Source organism: Solanum pennellii, chromosome 9 (genome assembly GCF_001406875.1).
Source record: "Solanum pennellii chromosome 9, SPENNV200".
In the NCBI taxonomy this organism is placed as follows: domain Eukaryota; kingdom Viridiplantae; phylum Streptophyta; class Magnoliopsida; order Solanales; family Solanaceae; genus Solanum; species Solanum pennellii.
This window is the reverse complement of record NC_028645.1, coordinates 17,843,596-17,858,845: the sequence shown is the minus strand read 5'-3', so window position 1 is coordinate 17,858,845 and position 15,250 is coordinate 17,843,596. Positions and strand designations below refer to the sequence as shown.

General features: G+C 31.9%; 1 protein-coding gene across 1 annotated transcript; it reads right to left on the bottom strand.

Annotated features, from left to right (window-relative positions):
- Window positions 1–11,223: 11,223 nt before the first annotated feature.
- Window positions 11,224–14,748, bottom strand: LOC107030746. Its single transcript, XM_015232004.2, has 3 exons — window positions 14,226–14,748; window positions 12,076–12,409; window positions 11,224–11,633 (listed from the first exon to the last, which is right to left on the bottom strand). Exons 1-3 carry the CDS (start codon window positions 14,669–14,671, stop codon window positions 11,424–11,426), a joined length of 990 nt encoding a protein of 329 aa, XP_015087490.1. The 5' UTR covers window positions 14,672–14,748; the 3' UTR covers window positions 11,224–11,423.
- Window positions 14,749–15,250: the final 502 nt, after the last annotated feature.

Below are 15,250 nucleotides of genomic sequence, written 5' to 3'. Positions count from 1 at the left end.
TGAGTTAGGTATGAAGTTTTAATATGTAGGATAAAAGGTTGCCTAGTTAAATATTTTTCCCCATATTAAGCTTTTAAAACAATATTTAAATTAGATAAAACTAATTTCAATTATTTTTACTATTTCAGTCTTCAAAACCAACCTATACATATATATTCAGTAAATTATATAAATTCCATACTTTTAATATGAATTACAGTCTATCCCTAATAAGTTTCTAATTACATTCATCCCTTGAGAATTACAAAATCTGGATACAATAACTGAAGCTCATATACCTTAAATATTGTCTCAGATATATCAATATGTAGCTCCGATACATCAAAAACTAGTCCAAATACATAATACGTAGTTCGGATACATTAAATATTGTCTCAGATACATTAATATTTAGCTCGGATACATCAATAACTAGCTCGTATACATTAAATACTAGCTCGCATACATTAATATGCAGATTGGATACATTAAAGAAATAAGGGATTTTAAATATTTTTAACAAGAAATAAGCGATAATGGAAATAAGTGAAACAAAAAGTGTTTATTTCTGTAATTTCTCCAATATTAATTGGAGTTTTGGTTCCTTAGAAACTAATTTTTTAAAATTATATTTGTTGTGCGTATCATTTTTATGTATTTATTTAGTGAATTTTCTGTCTTTCTACAAAACAGTAAGTATACTTATAATATTGAATGTTGGATACTTTTGTGATGTATGTTATTTTTCGATGACATTTGAATATTGAAAACTTTTGTAATGTAATTTATTTTTCATTTTTGAGCTCATTGAATATCCTAAATTTTTATTATTTTCAGGAAATTAAAAATTATTTATATTTTTTCTGTTTTATGGCTAACGTATATTATTTAATAAATATTTCATTTAATATATTCTTTGGCAGGAGCACAAGTTTGACAAACATGTATGCATTTTCAAAATTCAATTGGATATTTGGATCAAATACTACATAATTAATTAATTTTGTTATAAAACTATATAAGTAATTCAGCTAAAATATTTGTTTTGACAAGTTTGGAAGATATTTAATAACTTAAAATTCAACTATTGTATCAACGTAATGATATTTTTTATTTAAATAAGTATTTCATTTATATTGAAGTCAATTTTTGTATACATAATTATTTTTAATTGTAGACATACAATTAATGTGTGACACACATACGCTAAGCTAGTCAATCAAATGTGAAAAAAAAATCAAATGTGAAGATATTTACTAGCAAGAATTATTTCCTACAAAAAAGCTAAAACATATCACTAACCTTTAAAGGAAAAATATTCACATCTATTAAATATCTAATTTGTTTAATGATTGTACATATATTATGCATCAATCATAACAAGGTAGATAACTGGAGCTCTAGCAATATTTTTCTAGGTGTTGGATTTTAAAGGTGTGAACAAGAAATTAAGGGTTTTGACTTTGCCTAAGAGTTGTGACCTTTATAAAAGATTGTGTCTTTTCTATAGGGTAGTGACCGTTTGAAAAGGTTGTGCCTTTTCGAAAGGGTTGTGGCCATTCTGAAAGATTGTTTTTTTTCTTTCAAAAAGTTGTGACCTTTAACCTTTGTTGGCTATAAATAGAGAGGATTTCTCTCATTTTTCTACATAAAATTCCTCCTTTCTTTTGCATACATTTCTTAAAAACAAATTCTATCGATCGTGTTTGTATATGTGATTTGTTGCTACCATTTGAGTTCGTTGGAATTATCGAAGTTTGAGATACCACTACTTCTTTAATGATTAATCCATTTTATCTTGGGAGTAATTAATCTGATACCTCGGGTACTTGAGGGGACTAAATTTCTTAAGGACACAAGTGAATCTGTGGACTCAGATTGTCCTTTTCTTTTTCTTTCATCTTTTATAATTTCTTGTTGCTAATCTGAATACAAGAGACAACAAACTTAAGAAATTCAAATATTGATGGTATTTTCTGTGGTAAGGAAATTACTTCTATTTTCTATGTTCTTTTTGGTGAAAAGGGGAAAGAAGAAAAAGAGAATTATTATATCATATGATAAAAGGGATTTGGGATGAATTAATACTACTTTAATATATTCGAGTATATTTTTTGTAGTATGTTTTACTAAGATGGGTAAGATTAAGTTTATTTTGTTTCCTAGTGCATTGAAGCAAATCACCCCTTCACTTTTCTTTTCAATAAGAAAAGTTATTCTATGCATAAAGGTTATATTATGCACTTTAAAAAATTTTTCTATATTTTTGGTTTTGTATAACTATGAGAAGAAGTAAATGAACAAATATTATCTCCTAACAATATTTGAGTATGAGTTTAGTTTCTTGAAGAAATTAAATGTCCTCTTGAGAAAAATAGGAGTATGATGAAAACTGAGAAAAGGAGAAAAAAATTAGCAAGGAAAGTGACTTGCATGAAATCATTGCTAACACATAGATTATGATTCAATGAGAGTAAAGATCAGGTTCTATCTTTATTTCCCTTTATTATGTTTTTTTCCTATCATGTATAAGTTATGAGATTTATTTCGTAGATGTTAGGGTAGATGGTCATTAGATGGTCATTATATGATGATCTCAGAATATATGTTTACTATTACTTATATATATTCTGTTTAAAGGAGAATTTTGTTTTTGTAGTTTTCTACTCCATATAAAATTTGATTGTGTTTAACTTTCAAAGACTAAAATTTTCTAATTATTTTACTCCTTCGATTGAAGAATATAAGAATCTCATGAACAAATCACATTGTGCATTGGTTGAAGAATATATAAAATTCACCAATTTGTTAAATACTTTGTATGAATGAATATTCTGACTTGAAGAGTACAAAATTTTCGTCAGAAATATTTAGATTAAATGATCTTAAAAAGATAAAATCTTCATCTTTATCTAGAAACAGTGTTGTATTTGAGGTTTCTAGATATTAAATTTTTTTTGGTTTACCACTCTGTTTAAAGGTGAAACTGATTTGAAGAATATAAAATTTTCATCAAAATTCAAGGTTCTTTCGGTTAACGATTAGAAGAATATAAAAACTTCATCGTTTAACTAGAAATAATTTGGATAGAGATTGAATCTTTACTGTTAGTATTCTAAATACTAAGTGGTATGTCTAGTTGTGACAAAAAGGGAAAACAAACACTAGTAACATAAAATTAGTATTTTGTGCATACAATAGGTGTTTCTATGGATTAAATCTCCAGAAGAAGGATTCGTATTGCTAATATGTGTTGTTGCTATGCAATTTGAAAGCATGAAAAAATGTGAAAAATAATTTAAATACTTGAAAAATATTTTTGAGAACATATTTATAATGTTAAGATTCTTTACTTTTGATAAAGATAAAATTAGACTAACTATCTAATTTAAACTTGAAAGTTTAAGATATGAAACTTATTAACATTCTTGTGTTATGTTAGACCCACAAAATTCTTAGAGTATATTTGATATTGTGGTTATTGAGTCTCTTTTTACTAGTATATGATGTGAATAGTATAAAATCACAAAATTCTATGACTTGTTCAAAAGAATTTTATTCTTTGGTGAAAAAGTCACTTAAAATATTATAATTTTTCATGAAAAGATATGTCAAATAAATTTATTTGTATAGACAGGAACGTTGGTGAAAAGTGATCTGTTATATTTGTGTTGTAAAACAAATATTTGAGTCATATTGCTCTTACTGGACTTATGAGACTATGATCATGAGTAATTCTACAACGAATTAAATGTTATGGAAAGTCCTTCCATAAAGAACATCTGACAAGGTGTTGACTCTAAAACAATGTTTATACTGGACAAAGTTATAAAAAGTAAAGAACAAAATATCTGTTAGAAAGAGCTACCTCATAGAAGGTCTTTTTAACTCAGTATTTCTGGTTGTTCTTTTTAGCTTGAATCAAATTGTTTGTGGCATGAACACTTGAAACATGTCAATAAGACACATAATAGCCACTAACTAGGATTACATCAATTCAGAGGTTAATTGCGCTAGTTGAGGTATATGACCTTCAAAATAGTCAAAATGGATGTGAAAACATTTTTTTTTAAATGGAGAATAGGAGGAAGAAATCTACATGGAACAACCTGAGGGTTTTGTGGTTCCTGGTTAAGAAAAGAAAGTTTATAAACTTATAAAGTCACTTTTTGGGCTAAAAACAAGTGCCCAAATAATATAACACGCGAAGTATGACCAAACTATGTTGACAAATGAATTCAAGATTAATGAATGTGATGAATATTTTTACATTAAAGACACTCTACTAAGCATATGCTAGAAACTAACTCTGATATGAATGACATTGAAGTTATTGTTGTGATTGAAAAGTACTTGAAAAGTTCAAGTATTTGAATTTCAATATTGTCAAGACTCCAATAAATGCGAGATTTATACTTCAAAAGAATGAAGGCAAAAGTGACTCACAATTGGATTATGTTAGAGTATTGAGAAGTATGATGCATACAATGAAGTGTACACGATCAAATTAGCATGTGCTATTAGTAAACTAAATCAGTTCACAAGTAATCTCAATCAAACTCATTAGACGACAATAAAAATAGTTTTGGGGTATTTAAAACATACTAAAAACTATTGTTTTCATTATAACTAATATTCAACAGTATTGAAAGAATATAGTGATACAAATTTAATCACCAGGTCAACTAAAGTAGCAGACTCTTGGAAATTTTCCAAATAGAAATGTATTGCTCTCTCTACTATGAAATTTGAGTTTATTACTCTAGATAAGGTCGGTGAATAAGTTGAATAACTCTGAAATTTCTTGAAAGATATTTGGCCAAACCTTTTGCTCCAATATGCATACATTGTGAGAGTTAGTTTGCAATAGGTAGGGCATGGAGCATGACGTATAACGGAAAGTCTCGTCATATATGATATAGAAAAATAATGTATGTACGGGATAACATATTTAGAAATCACATATGTAAGTGTGAAGTCTAAGTCACTTCAAGGAGAAACCGGTAAGGCCAGTTCTCTAAGAACTTATATATCAAGACATGTTAATGGATGAAACGAACAAAACAATGAGAACAAAAATTAGTTCAAGGATTAATTGTGTGACTTATTTTATCCAGGTATACACTTCAGCTTAATGGTTCAAAGATATCGAATCTACTGATTGATCGATTATATCTGTTATATGTTTACTATGGAAAGTTAAAAGGGAATTCACTTATCCAAATGCAATCAATCCTCACTTACATACAAATCACACATTTTTTTCATGCATATGTCTTAACAATAGTCATTCCCTATTCATGTGGGGGGGGGGGGGAATTGGGATTTAAAAGTGAATAGGAAATGAAGGGTTGTGACTCTCCTCAAGGGTTGTGACTTTGCCTGAGAGTTGTGACCTTTATGAAAGATTGTGTCTTTTCTAAAGGGTTGTGACTGTTTGAAAAGATTGTGCCTTTTTCAAAGGGTTGTGAACTTTTGGAAAGATTGTCTTTTTTCCAAAAATTTGTGACCATTAACCTTTGTTGGCTATAAATAGACAGGCTTTCTCTCATTTTTTTGCATAAAATTTCTCCCTTTTTTTGCATACATTTCTCAAAAAATAAAATCTATCGATGGTGTCTATATGTGTGATTCGTTGCTAACATTTTGAGTTCGTTGAAATTATTGAAGTTTAAGGCACTACTACTTCTGAAATGGTTAATGCGTTTTATCTCGAAAGAAATTAATCTGCAACCTCTGGTACTTGAAGGGATTAAATTTCTTAAGGACATACAGTAAAATATGTGGACTTGGATAGTTCATTTCTTTTTATTTTTATATTTTATTAATTCTGATGTAACACCTCATAACTCGAAATATTAAAGAAACTAAAAATAATCACCTGGAGTAACACCTCGTAATCGAGTTGTCAAGTTTCAGATTCTTAATGAGCCAGTCATAAAGTGGAGTAGTTGTTCGGCAGTGCCTAAGAATCGTTTCATTTCATACCTTAAGGCGAGAAAATTAGTATCAAACGGATATATCTATCACTTAGTCCAAGTTAATGACTCAAGTGTTGGGATACCTTCCCTTCAGTCAGTTTCTATAGTAAAGGAGTTTCCAGAAGTTTTTCTTGATGATCTACCTGGAGTCCCTCCTGATAGAGAAATAGACTTCGGCATAGATATCATTCCAGAAACTCGTCCTATCTCTATTCCGCCATATAGAATGGCACCAGCAGAGTTAAAAAAGTTGAAAGAACAACTGAAAAATCTACTAGATAAAGATTTCATAGTGCCTCACCTAGGGGTGCTCCGGTCTTGTTTGTAAGAAAGAAAGATGGTTTTCTTAGGATGTGTATAGACTACCGCCAATTAAATAAGGATACCATCAAGAATAAGTATCATCTCCCAATTATAGATGATCTTTTCAATCAACTTCAGGGTGTCACCTGCTTTACAAAAAATGATCTCAGATTTGGCTACCATCAGCTGAAAGTTAGGGAATGTGACATTCCAATGACAGCTTTTAAAACCAGATATGAGCATTATGAGTTTTTGGCCTTTTTTTTGGGTTAACCAATGCACTAGCAGCGTTTATCGATCTTATGAACAGAGTCTTCAAGCGTTATTTAGATATGTTTGTTATCGTCTTCATTGATGACATACTAATCTATTCAAGGAATGAAGAAGACAATGCTAGTCACCTCAGGATAGTCATTCAGACTTTGAAAGATAAGGAGTTGTATGCCAAGTTCTCCAAGTGTGAGTTTTGGCTTATGTCTGTGGCATTTTGGGCCGCATAGTTTAAGATTATGGAATAAGAGCGGATACCCAAAATATAGAAGCAGTTCAGAGTTGACCTAGACCCACGTCTCCAACTGATATAAGAAGTTTCTTGGGTTTGGTTGTCTACTATAGAAGGTTTGTTGAGGGGTTTTCATCTATTTTGTCTCCTTTGACCAAGTTGACTCAGAAGACAGTTAAATTTCAATGGTTTGAATCTTGTGAGAAAAGCTTTCAGGAATTGAAAAAAAGGTTGACTACTGCCACAGTTTTGACCTTACCAGAGGGTACTCAAGGTTTTGTGGTATATTTTGATGCATCTAGAGTTGGGTTGGGTTGTGCGTTAATGCAGAATGACAAAGTTATAGCTTATGTCTCCAGACAGTTGAAGGTTCACGAGAGGAATTACCCAACCAATGACTTGAAGTTGGCTGTTGTAGTATTCGCCTTGAAGATATGGCATCACTACTTGTATGGCGTTCATGTTGATATATTCACTGATCACAAGAGCATACAATATGTGTTCACCCAGAAAGAGATAAATCTCAGATAGTGGAGGTGGTTAGAATTACTAAAGGATTATGACATGAGTATTCTTTACCATCCAGGTAAGGCTAATGTGGTCGTTGATTCTTTAAGCAGGTTATCCATGGGGAGTACCACCCATGTTGAGGAAGAAAAGAGGGAGTTAGCTACAAAGACTTGCACGCCTAGGAGTCAGACTTATAGATTCCACAGAAGAAGGAATAGTGGTAACCAATGGGGTTGAATCATCACTAGTGTCAAAGGTGAAAGAAAAGCAAGACCAATACCCCATTTTGCTTGAATTGGAGGCAAATGTTCATAAGCAAAGGATATTAGCTTTTGAACAAGGGGGAAATGGTATGTTGAATATCAAGGTAGATTTTGTGTACCTAGGGTAGACGGACTTCAAGAGAGGATCTATAAGAGGATCATAGCTCCAGATATTCCATTCATCCGGGTTCCACATATATGTACCGCAATTTGAGAGAGGTATATTGGTGGGAAGGTATGAAGAAGGTCATTGTGGAGTTTGTTGCCAAGTGCCTGAATTGCCGGTAAGTGAAGTAGAACAAAAAAGGCTTGGAGGGTAGGCTCAGAATATAGAATTGCCAGAATGAAAGTGGGAGATGATTAATATGGACTTCATCAAAGGCTTGCCATGGTGTCGCAGGTTGCATGATTCAATTTGGGTAATTGTAGATAGAATGAAAAAATTAGCCCACTTCTAGACGGTAAAGGCCATTCATTAGGCAAGGGATCATGCAAAGTTGTACATTCAGGAGGTGGTGAAACTTCATGGAGTCCTAGCTTTGATCATTTCTAATAGAGGTTCACAATTTATAGCTCAATTTTGGAAGTCATTCCTGAAAGGTTTGGATTCAAAGGTGAACTTAAGAACTTCTTTTCATCCTCAGACGGATGGACAAGCGGGACATATTATCCAAACCTTAGGATATATGTTATGGCTTGTGTGATTGATTTCAAGGGGAATTGGGATAATCATTTACCTCTCATTGAGTTCGCTTACAACAACAACTACCATTTGAGCATCCAAATGGCTCCATATGAAGCTCTTTATGGGAGAAGATGCAGATCTCCTATTGGGTGGTTCGAAGTTGGCGAAAAAGGGTTGATAGGACGAAATCTATTTCACCAAGCCATGGAGAAAGTGAAGGTGATTCAATAAATATTAAAAATAGCACAGAGTCGTCAAAATTCCTACACAGATGTTAGGAAAAGGTCGTTGGAGTTTGAAGTGGATGATTGGGTATATCTGAAAGTTTCACCCATGAATGAGAATGGGAAACTTAGTCCCCGGTATATTGGTCCTTATAGAATATCCAAGAGAATTGGCAATGTAGCTTATGAGTTGGAGCAACTACAAGAGTTAGCAGTGGTTCATTCAGTATTTCATATCTCCATGTTGAAGAAGTGCATGGGTGATCTTTCATTGATTGTACCAACTGAAAATGTTGGGATTAAGGATTGCTTATCCTATGAAGAGATTCCGGTTCAGATTTTAGATCGCCAAGTTCACAAGTTGAGAACAAAGAAATTTGTGTCAGTCAAGGTCCTTTGGAGGAACCAATTTGTTGAAGAAGCGACTTGGGAAGCAGAAGAGGATATGAAGAAGAGATACACATCTCTTTGAATAATGGAGAGAATGCAGATCAAGGTACTAATTCTCTTCTAATTAGTACTTTGTAAACTATGAGTAAGTATATTGTTACTTGCTTTTGATTGTTGAGTGTTGAACTTGAGGTTACTATTTTTAGCTTAGTGAAAGAAATCTCATTCGAGGATGAATGTTCCCAAGGGTGAGATATTGTAACACCTCGTGAAATAGCTAAGAAACAAAATATAATCACTTTTGAAAAGTAATGGAAAATCTGGAAAATTTCCGAAGTTAAGAAGTGAGTTTTGGTCATTTTCAAACTGTCATAGCCCCTAGCTCAGAATTAGTTAGAGGTAATTCTTGATATGGATGGAATCCCTTGGAGATATCTTTCTAACGCTGCTGAGTTTGCGCATTTTCGATATCGTATGAGGGAGATATATCTATCAGATGTTGGGTTGTTGGATTGAAGAAGGTCCCCATCTGGATTTAAGGGAGGGAAAACTAGTCTTTTCACCAATTGATTTTCTATTTCATTTTAGGGATTTATCTGGGGTAAAAACAAGTTTAGTTTAGTTTTAGAGAATCAAAATCACGCTTAGGGCTTGGAGAAGAGAGAAAAGAAGAAAGAAAGGGAGAAAAGTCCAAAATTCGCTAACAACGCCAAGGCTTGCGAGTGGAATCCGTCGGGAGTGATCCCTATTAAGGTATGTGAGATATTTTTGTGTTGGGTTAGTTCAACCACACACCAACTTGTTTAAATTCAGCAATTCGAGTAAGGTTGAATGATAAAAAGTGAAATTCTTGAAGAACATTGTCGATTTCTTGTTGGTTGAGTTGTTGCATGCCTAGTGTGGATTTGATTTGACTTTCGGGTTGTTTTTGGAGTCAAATCTATTGGGTATTGAGGGTACTAATGATCATAAGTGTTGGGGAAAGAACCTTGGAAGTTTAGAGCGTTTAGAGATGAAAACCGGAGAAGAAAAGTTGAAACGCCTGTCCGTAGGGCCCTGGGCGCCATGCCTCCCATAGCCCCATATGACAATCTCTGTCCGTAGGTACTTGGGGCGGCGCGCCATCCAGAGCGCCCCAACTTGGCCTCTGAAGTTTGGGGCCTGGCGCCCCACGCCTCTTAGAGCGCCAAGGACGCAAGTGCACCCCATTCATTTCCCACTTTTTCGTACTAGTTCCTAAGTGATGTACCCACGTTTCTTAGTTGATTCCAAAACTCTAACGTACATCTAAAAATCAGGAAATCATCCATAAACATGAAATTATGAATCTTGAATCCATAATCCAATTCAAGAAAAGTTAAGATCAAAGTCAAAGAAGTTAAGAGCTAAGTCTAAAAGTTGAGGAGTAAGTCAAAGCAAAGTTTCTTAAAGTTTTCAAGCGTCTTTATTAAACATTTAAACTTTGTTTTAAGGCTCAAGTTTCAAGTTAAGTAAGGAGTAAAAAGTTGAAAAGCTTCCTTCAATGAAATATAAGGGAACTAAGTATTTTCTAAGAGTTGAGTTAAGACACAAGTTTCAAGCTAAGAAAAGAGTAAAGATGTGAGTTCATTTCTCAAAAGTATAAGGGAACTAAGTATTCCTTAGAAAGTTTATAGATGTTTTCACATTTAAGTTAAGAAGAAACTATGGTTTCCCAAAAGAATTTTGAACAAGAAAAGGGAACATTGATTTCAAAAGAGGTTGCATGTCCCAACACAAGAAGATCAATTACAAGGTATATAGTGATATCTGTGGATTCTATAGTATCATGAAAATCAGAGAAACAACAGATAATATCCAGAAGCTCAGCTGAAGCTGAGTATAGAAGCATGGATTCAGCTGTAGCAAGATTGACATGGGTACTAGGACTGTTCAAAGATCTTAATGTGTCTATACAGATGCCCATCACAACACTGAGTGATAGAAAGTCTGCTATTCAGTTAGCAGCAAATCCTATCTTCCATGATAGAGTAAAACACACTGATGTTGATAGTCATTTCATTAGGGAGAAATCAAAGGCTGGTTTGATTCAGACAGTATATGTACACTCAGAACAACAAGAAGCTGATCTGTTAACCAAAGGGTTAATTCATGCCCAACACTTGTACTTGTTTAGCAAGCTGGGAATGCTTAACATATTGTTAAAATGTACATCATTTCAGTATTTCAGTTGTTACTGTACATAGTTTAGAATTTCACATGAGTATTTGCAATCACTCCTAAGGCAACAATGACGAGAAACACAGATTCAATATGAGAAGTCCAAAAGTTACATTTAGTATATGTATTCTTATGAAGCTAACTTCCAAGTAACAGCTCAACAATATGTTGTGTATTGAATCAAAACCAGAAAGCAAGAGCACAACACAAGTTGTAACATTTTTATGTCAAACAAATCCCTGTTCAAAGTACATCCATTTTGTTGAAGGTTAATTAAACCACCTTTCACATCTCTCACATAGTAGAATTATAAGCAACAAATACCAAAAAGATGTACAAAAAATGAAACCACATTATTTGGAGTTGTGTATTTTGAAGGAGCACAGTTTAATTAATTATATAATTAAACAATTTGTATACTAATATTAATATAACTAGAATTAGAACCTGATCAGATAGGGTAATTATCTTTTCATTTTTATTGAGATTAGTAAATGACCACTTGAGCTCCAATGATAATAATGTTTGATCTATGTGAAGATTTGGCTTCAAGGCTACTTCTCCATCTGCAGACCTGAATTTTTCATCACTCCATTCCTATTAACAAAGGACATTGAATTTCAGATGAGTAACATTCTTCCTTTAGAAGATGAGAGAAGTATTGAAAACATTCTAAATTTGACGCGAATGCTAATTAGTTTCATCCATTAACTATTGACGATCTTAGCAACACCCATCTACTTGATTAACTGAACTTATATATACCATGATCTCGTAACTGAGTGAAATACACCCCTAAATTCTGGTCATGTTAAGAGACATCTCTCGGCTTTTTATTAAGAGTCTCATGCTCCTATAAGAGTCCAAGACAACTTGCTATGTCATGTGACAGATCGAGGGTGCATTTAAGTTCAGTTAGTCAAGTAGAGGGGTGCTTTTAAAACCGTCGATAGTTCAGAGAGAGAAGTACTAAAACTAGTATTTTTCTAGCTAAGAAACTGGACAAATGTTTATATTACTTTGTAGAAAAAAAGACTACCTCAAGTTGATCTCCAATAGTAACAATGATTGTGTCTGGGGTGGTGTTAAAGGGCAAACGACCACGTTTTGAATGCATAGAGAATTCAATTGGTTCCAATGGAAGAAATAGATGCAATGCATATTTAAGTGAATCTTCAAGTGTTGCATTGTGGGGTGGAAGCCATGTTTGATCCACATTGCTTGATTGATTTCTAGTGCATCTGTATATGTACATTTTCACTTCTTCTGAATCTATTTTTTTCCAACATTGTTCATTGTCACTCAATCTTATTATTTCATCCACTTCTTTTGCTATTCCTTTTAGTTTCTTCAATACCTCTTCCAACTTTTCCCTGCACCAAAAGTTATATTATCATTAACAAGAACCAAAAATGCCACTATTTTTCTATAGTGATGACATAAATTATGTCATATATGGTGAGATAACTAATCAAATGGACATCCCAATTCATAAGATGACTTTTGTCTATCTCGGGTGATTGGTATTGAAGTGTGTGACCATTTCATCTAAAAGTTTAAGTTATTAGAGAGAGTATACTTTTATTAAAAGTGTTCTCAACACGCTTTCTCACAGACCTGATTTTTATGGGCCAAGCACGTAGAATTTTTTTTTGACATGAGTGGCGGAGAGATTTGATTCCAAGACCTTTGTCTGCTCTGATAAAGTAATGAATGTGTGGCAATCTCATTTAAAAATTTAAGCTATAGGAGATAACACACTTTTTTAGTTCCATTTTTTCTTGTTTGATTTGTCAATTTTATTTTATAAACAATTCTCTAAAAAGAAATAGTTCCTAAAATATGAGGAGTATGCCTTCCCTAACGAAGATAGAGAAAACAAGTTTGTTAAGTAACATTTCAAATTTTTTGTCTTTTTTTCTGCCCATCCAACACCCTCTTTTCCCCATTGACTTTCCTACCCATGTCAACCTTCACTTCCCACACCATCTCACTCCTATAATACATTTCATCCATAGTGCTAAATACATATAAATATATTTGTAATAAAAATTTTAGCGTACTTTATCAGGTACAAGAATAAATAAGAAATTCTCTTATTTTTTCAAGAATTTTTTTTTAAAAAAATTTTTTTTGTATCATTAGCGCTTAACTGTTTTTTGCACATAAATTACTACATAAAATAGGTTCTCTAATAATATACTTGAATAAATTCCTAAAAACTTGACATATATAGAATAGGTTCTCCAGTAATATATTTGAATAAATTACTTAATTTAGTACCTAAATAATAATATTTATCACAAAAAGACCGTACTTGACATATGTAGAATAGGTTCTCCAATAATATATTGAATATATTACTAAATTTAGTATCTAAATAATACTCTCTGGACGGTATTGTTTGTCATGGTTTCATTTATAGAGTCAAATTTTAAGAACTTTGACTAATATTTTAAGATGTATTTTTTTATCATATTGATATGCAAAAAATTGCAATTTATAGTACTTTTTATATAGTTTTTGAATATCTCAATTTTTTGTTTAAAATATCAAATTAATATAATCTAATCTAACTTTGAAAATTAGTCAAATTTACTTTAAAAAAGATCAACATAACAAATAAAAGTGAACGGAGAGAGTAATGTTTATCACAAAACGCCATACTTAACATATATAGGTCCGCCACTGGTAAAAATAGGAGATTATGAAGTGGTGGAATATAAATAGGAGGAGTTTGCATTTAATTAACATCCACATAAATAATTCATTTCATAACACCTTTCAAATAGTTTTAAAATGTTTTTTTTTTCACTATAATAATAACAATAATAATATAAGGATGCAGATAAATTTTTAGATATAGTTATAAAACTTTTTGGTCATTTATTCTACATTACTTTATTGAATAATTATAAAAGTCCATAAAGAACAAGTATTTAATAAAAATAAATTAGATTACATGGCAGTCAAATGCAAACGGATCTGAGGGAATATTTTTCTGCTTATATTTAGGATTCATAGGTAGAGTGCATTAAAAAATAATACATTCGTATTATTAGATCATTTAATTCAAACCTAATTTACAAACATGGTAACTAGCAAATTATAACTTAAATGGTGAAAAACAAACTTTTATAAAGGGATCAACGATACACGTTATAAAAAAATCAATGTTATAGAGAATACCTGAAAATTAGAAAATTTGCATCCCCTAAAGCAAATTTGGCCTTTTGCACCATTGCATCATCAGACCAATCCCAAAGGAACTTATCATAATTAGCATACTTTTCACTTAATCGAAACAATAATTCATTCTCAATCAACAATGTTCTTATGTCCTCACTAGATATCCCATGACCAATAATCCGAACCACTCCGAATTCAGCAGCAGAACTCAATAACCTAATCATCGCGTCATTTTCCCTTTGCAAAATCGATTGATAATTGATTTCATCAGGCATCCAACGATGATGATGAGCAGTTTGGGGGAGAGTCAAATGAGGAATGTTTATGGATTGATCAATGTACTCTCCAAACATTGAATTGACAGCCGAACGCGATCCTTTCCCCGTGGGGATCGGAGATGGTGGTGGTGCTGCATAAGAGGAGGGCAAAGGTTTTCTCAAATTCATTAATTTTGATTGATGATTTAATGAGAAAATGAAAGTGAAGAGTTGAGAAAATTTTAGTTTGGTGGAGAGAGTGCATGGGGCCTTAGTGGTGGGGTGCTAAGTCAAAGAAGAATAGTTGTAGTAGTAAGCACGTCTTGCTTTTCCATAAAGTTAGCAAGAAACAAAAATGCCTTCAAATCTTATAAGCAATTACTAATCGAGAAAATTTGCGTCCTAGTTACTTAAATAAGTATCTTTTATTAATAAATAATTATTAATTTAAGTAATATTTTTTATTTATTATCATTTATAGTAATATTGTGATAAATATACCATATGTGAATGTCAATAATGCATACAATATAAATATATTATAAATGTTAAAAAAATATATTATGTTTATTTGGTAAGAAATTTACATAATGTGATAAATATATTATTTAGAAATAAAAATTATATTATATGTGTTTTTTTATAAATTATTTTTATGTAATATGTATTAAAAATGTATTATTATGATTATGTAATACAAAAAATGTTATTACTGTAGATGGTAAATATTTTCTTAATATTAGAAGTCTTTAGTATCATTTTTTTTTC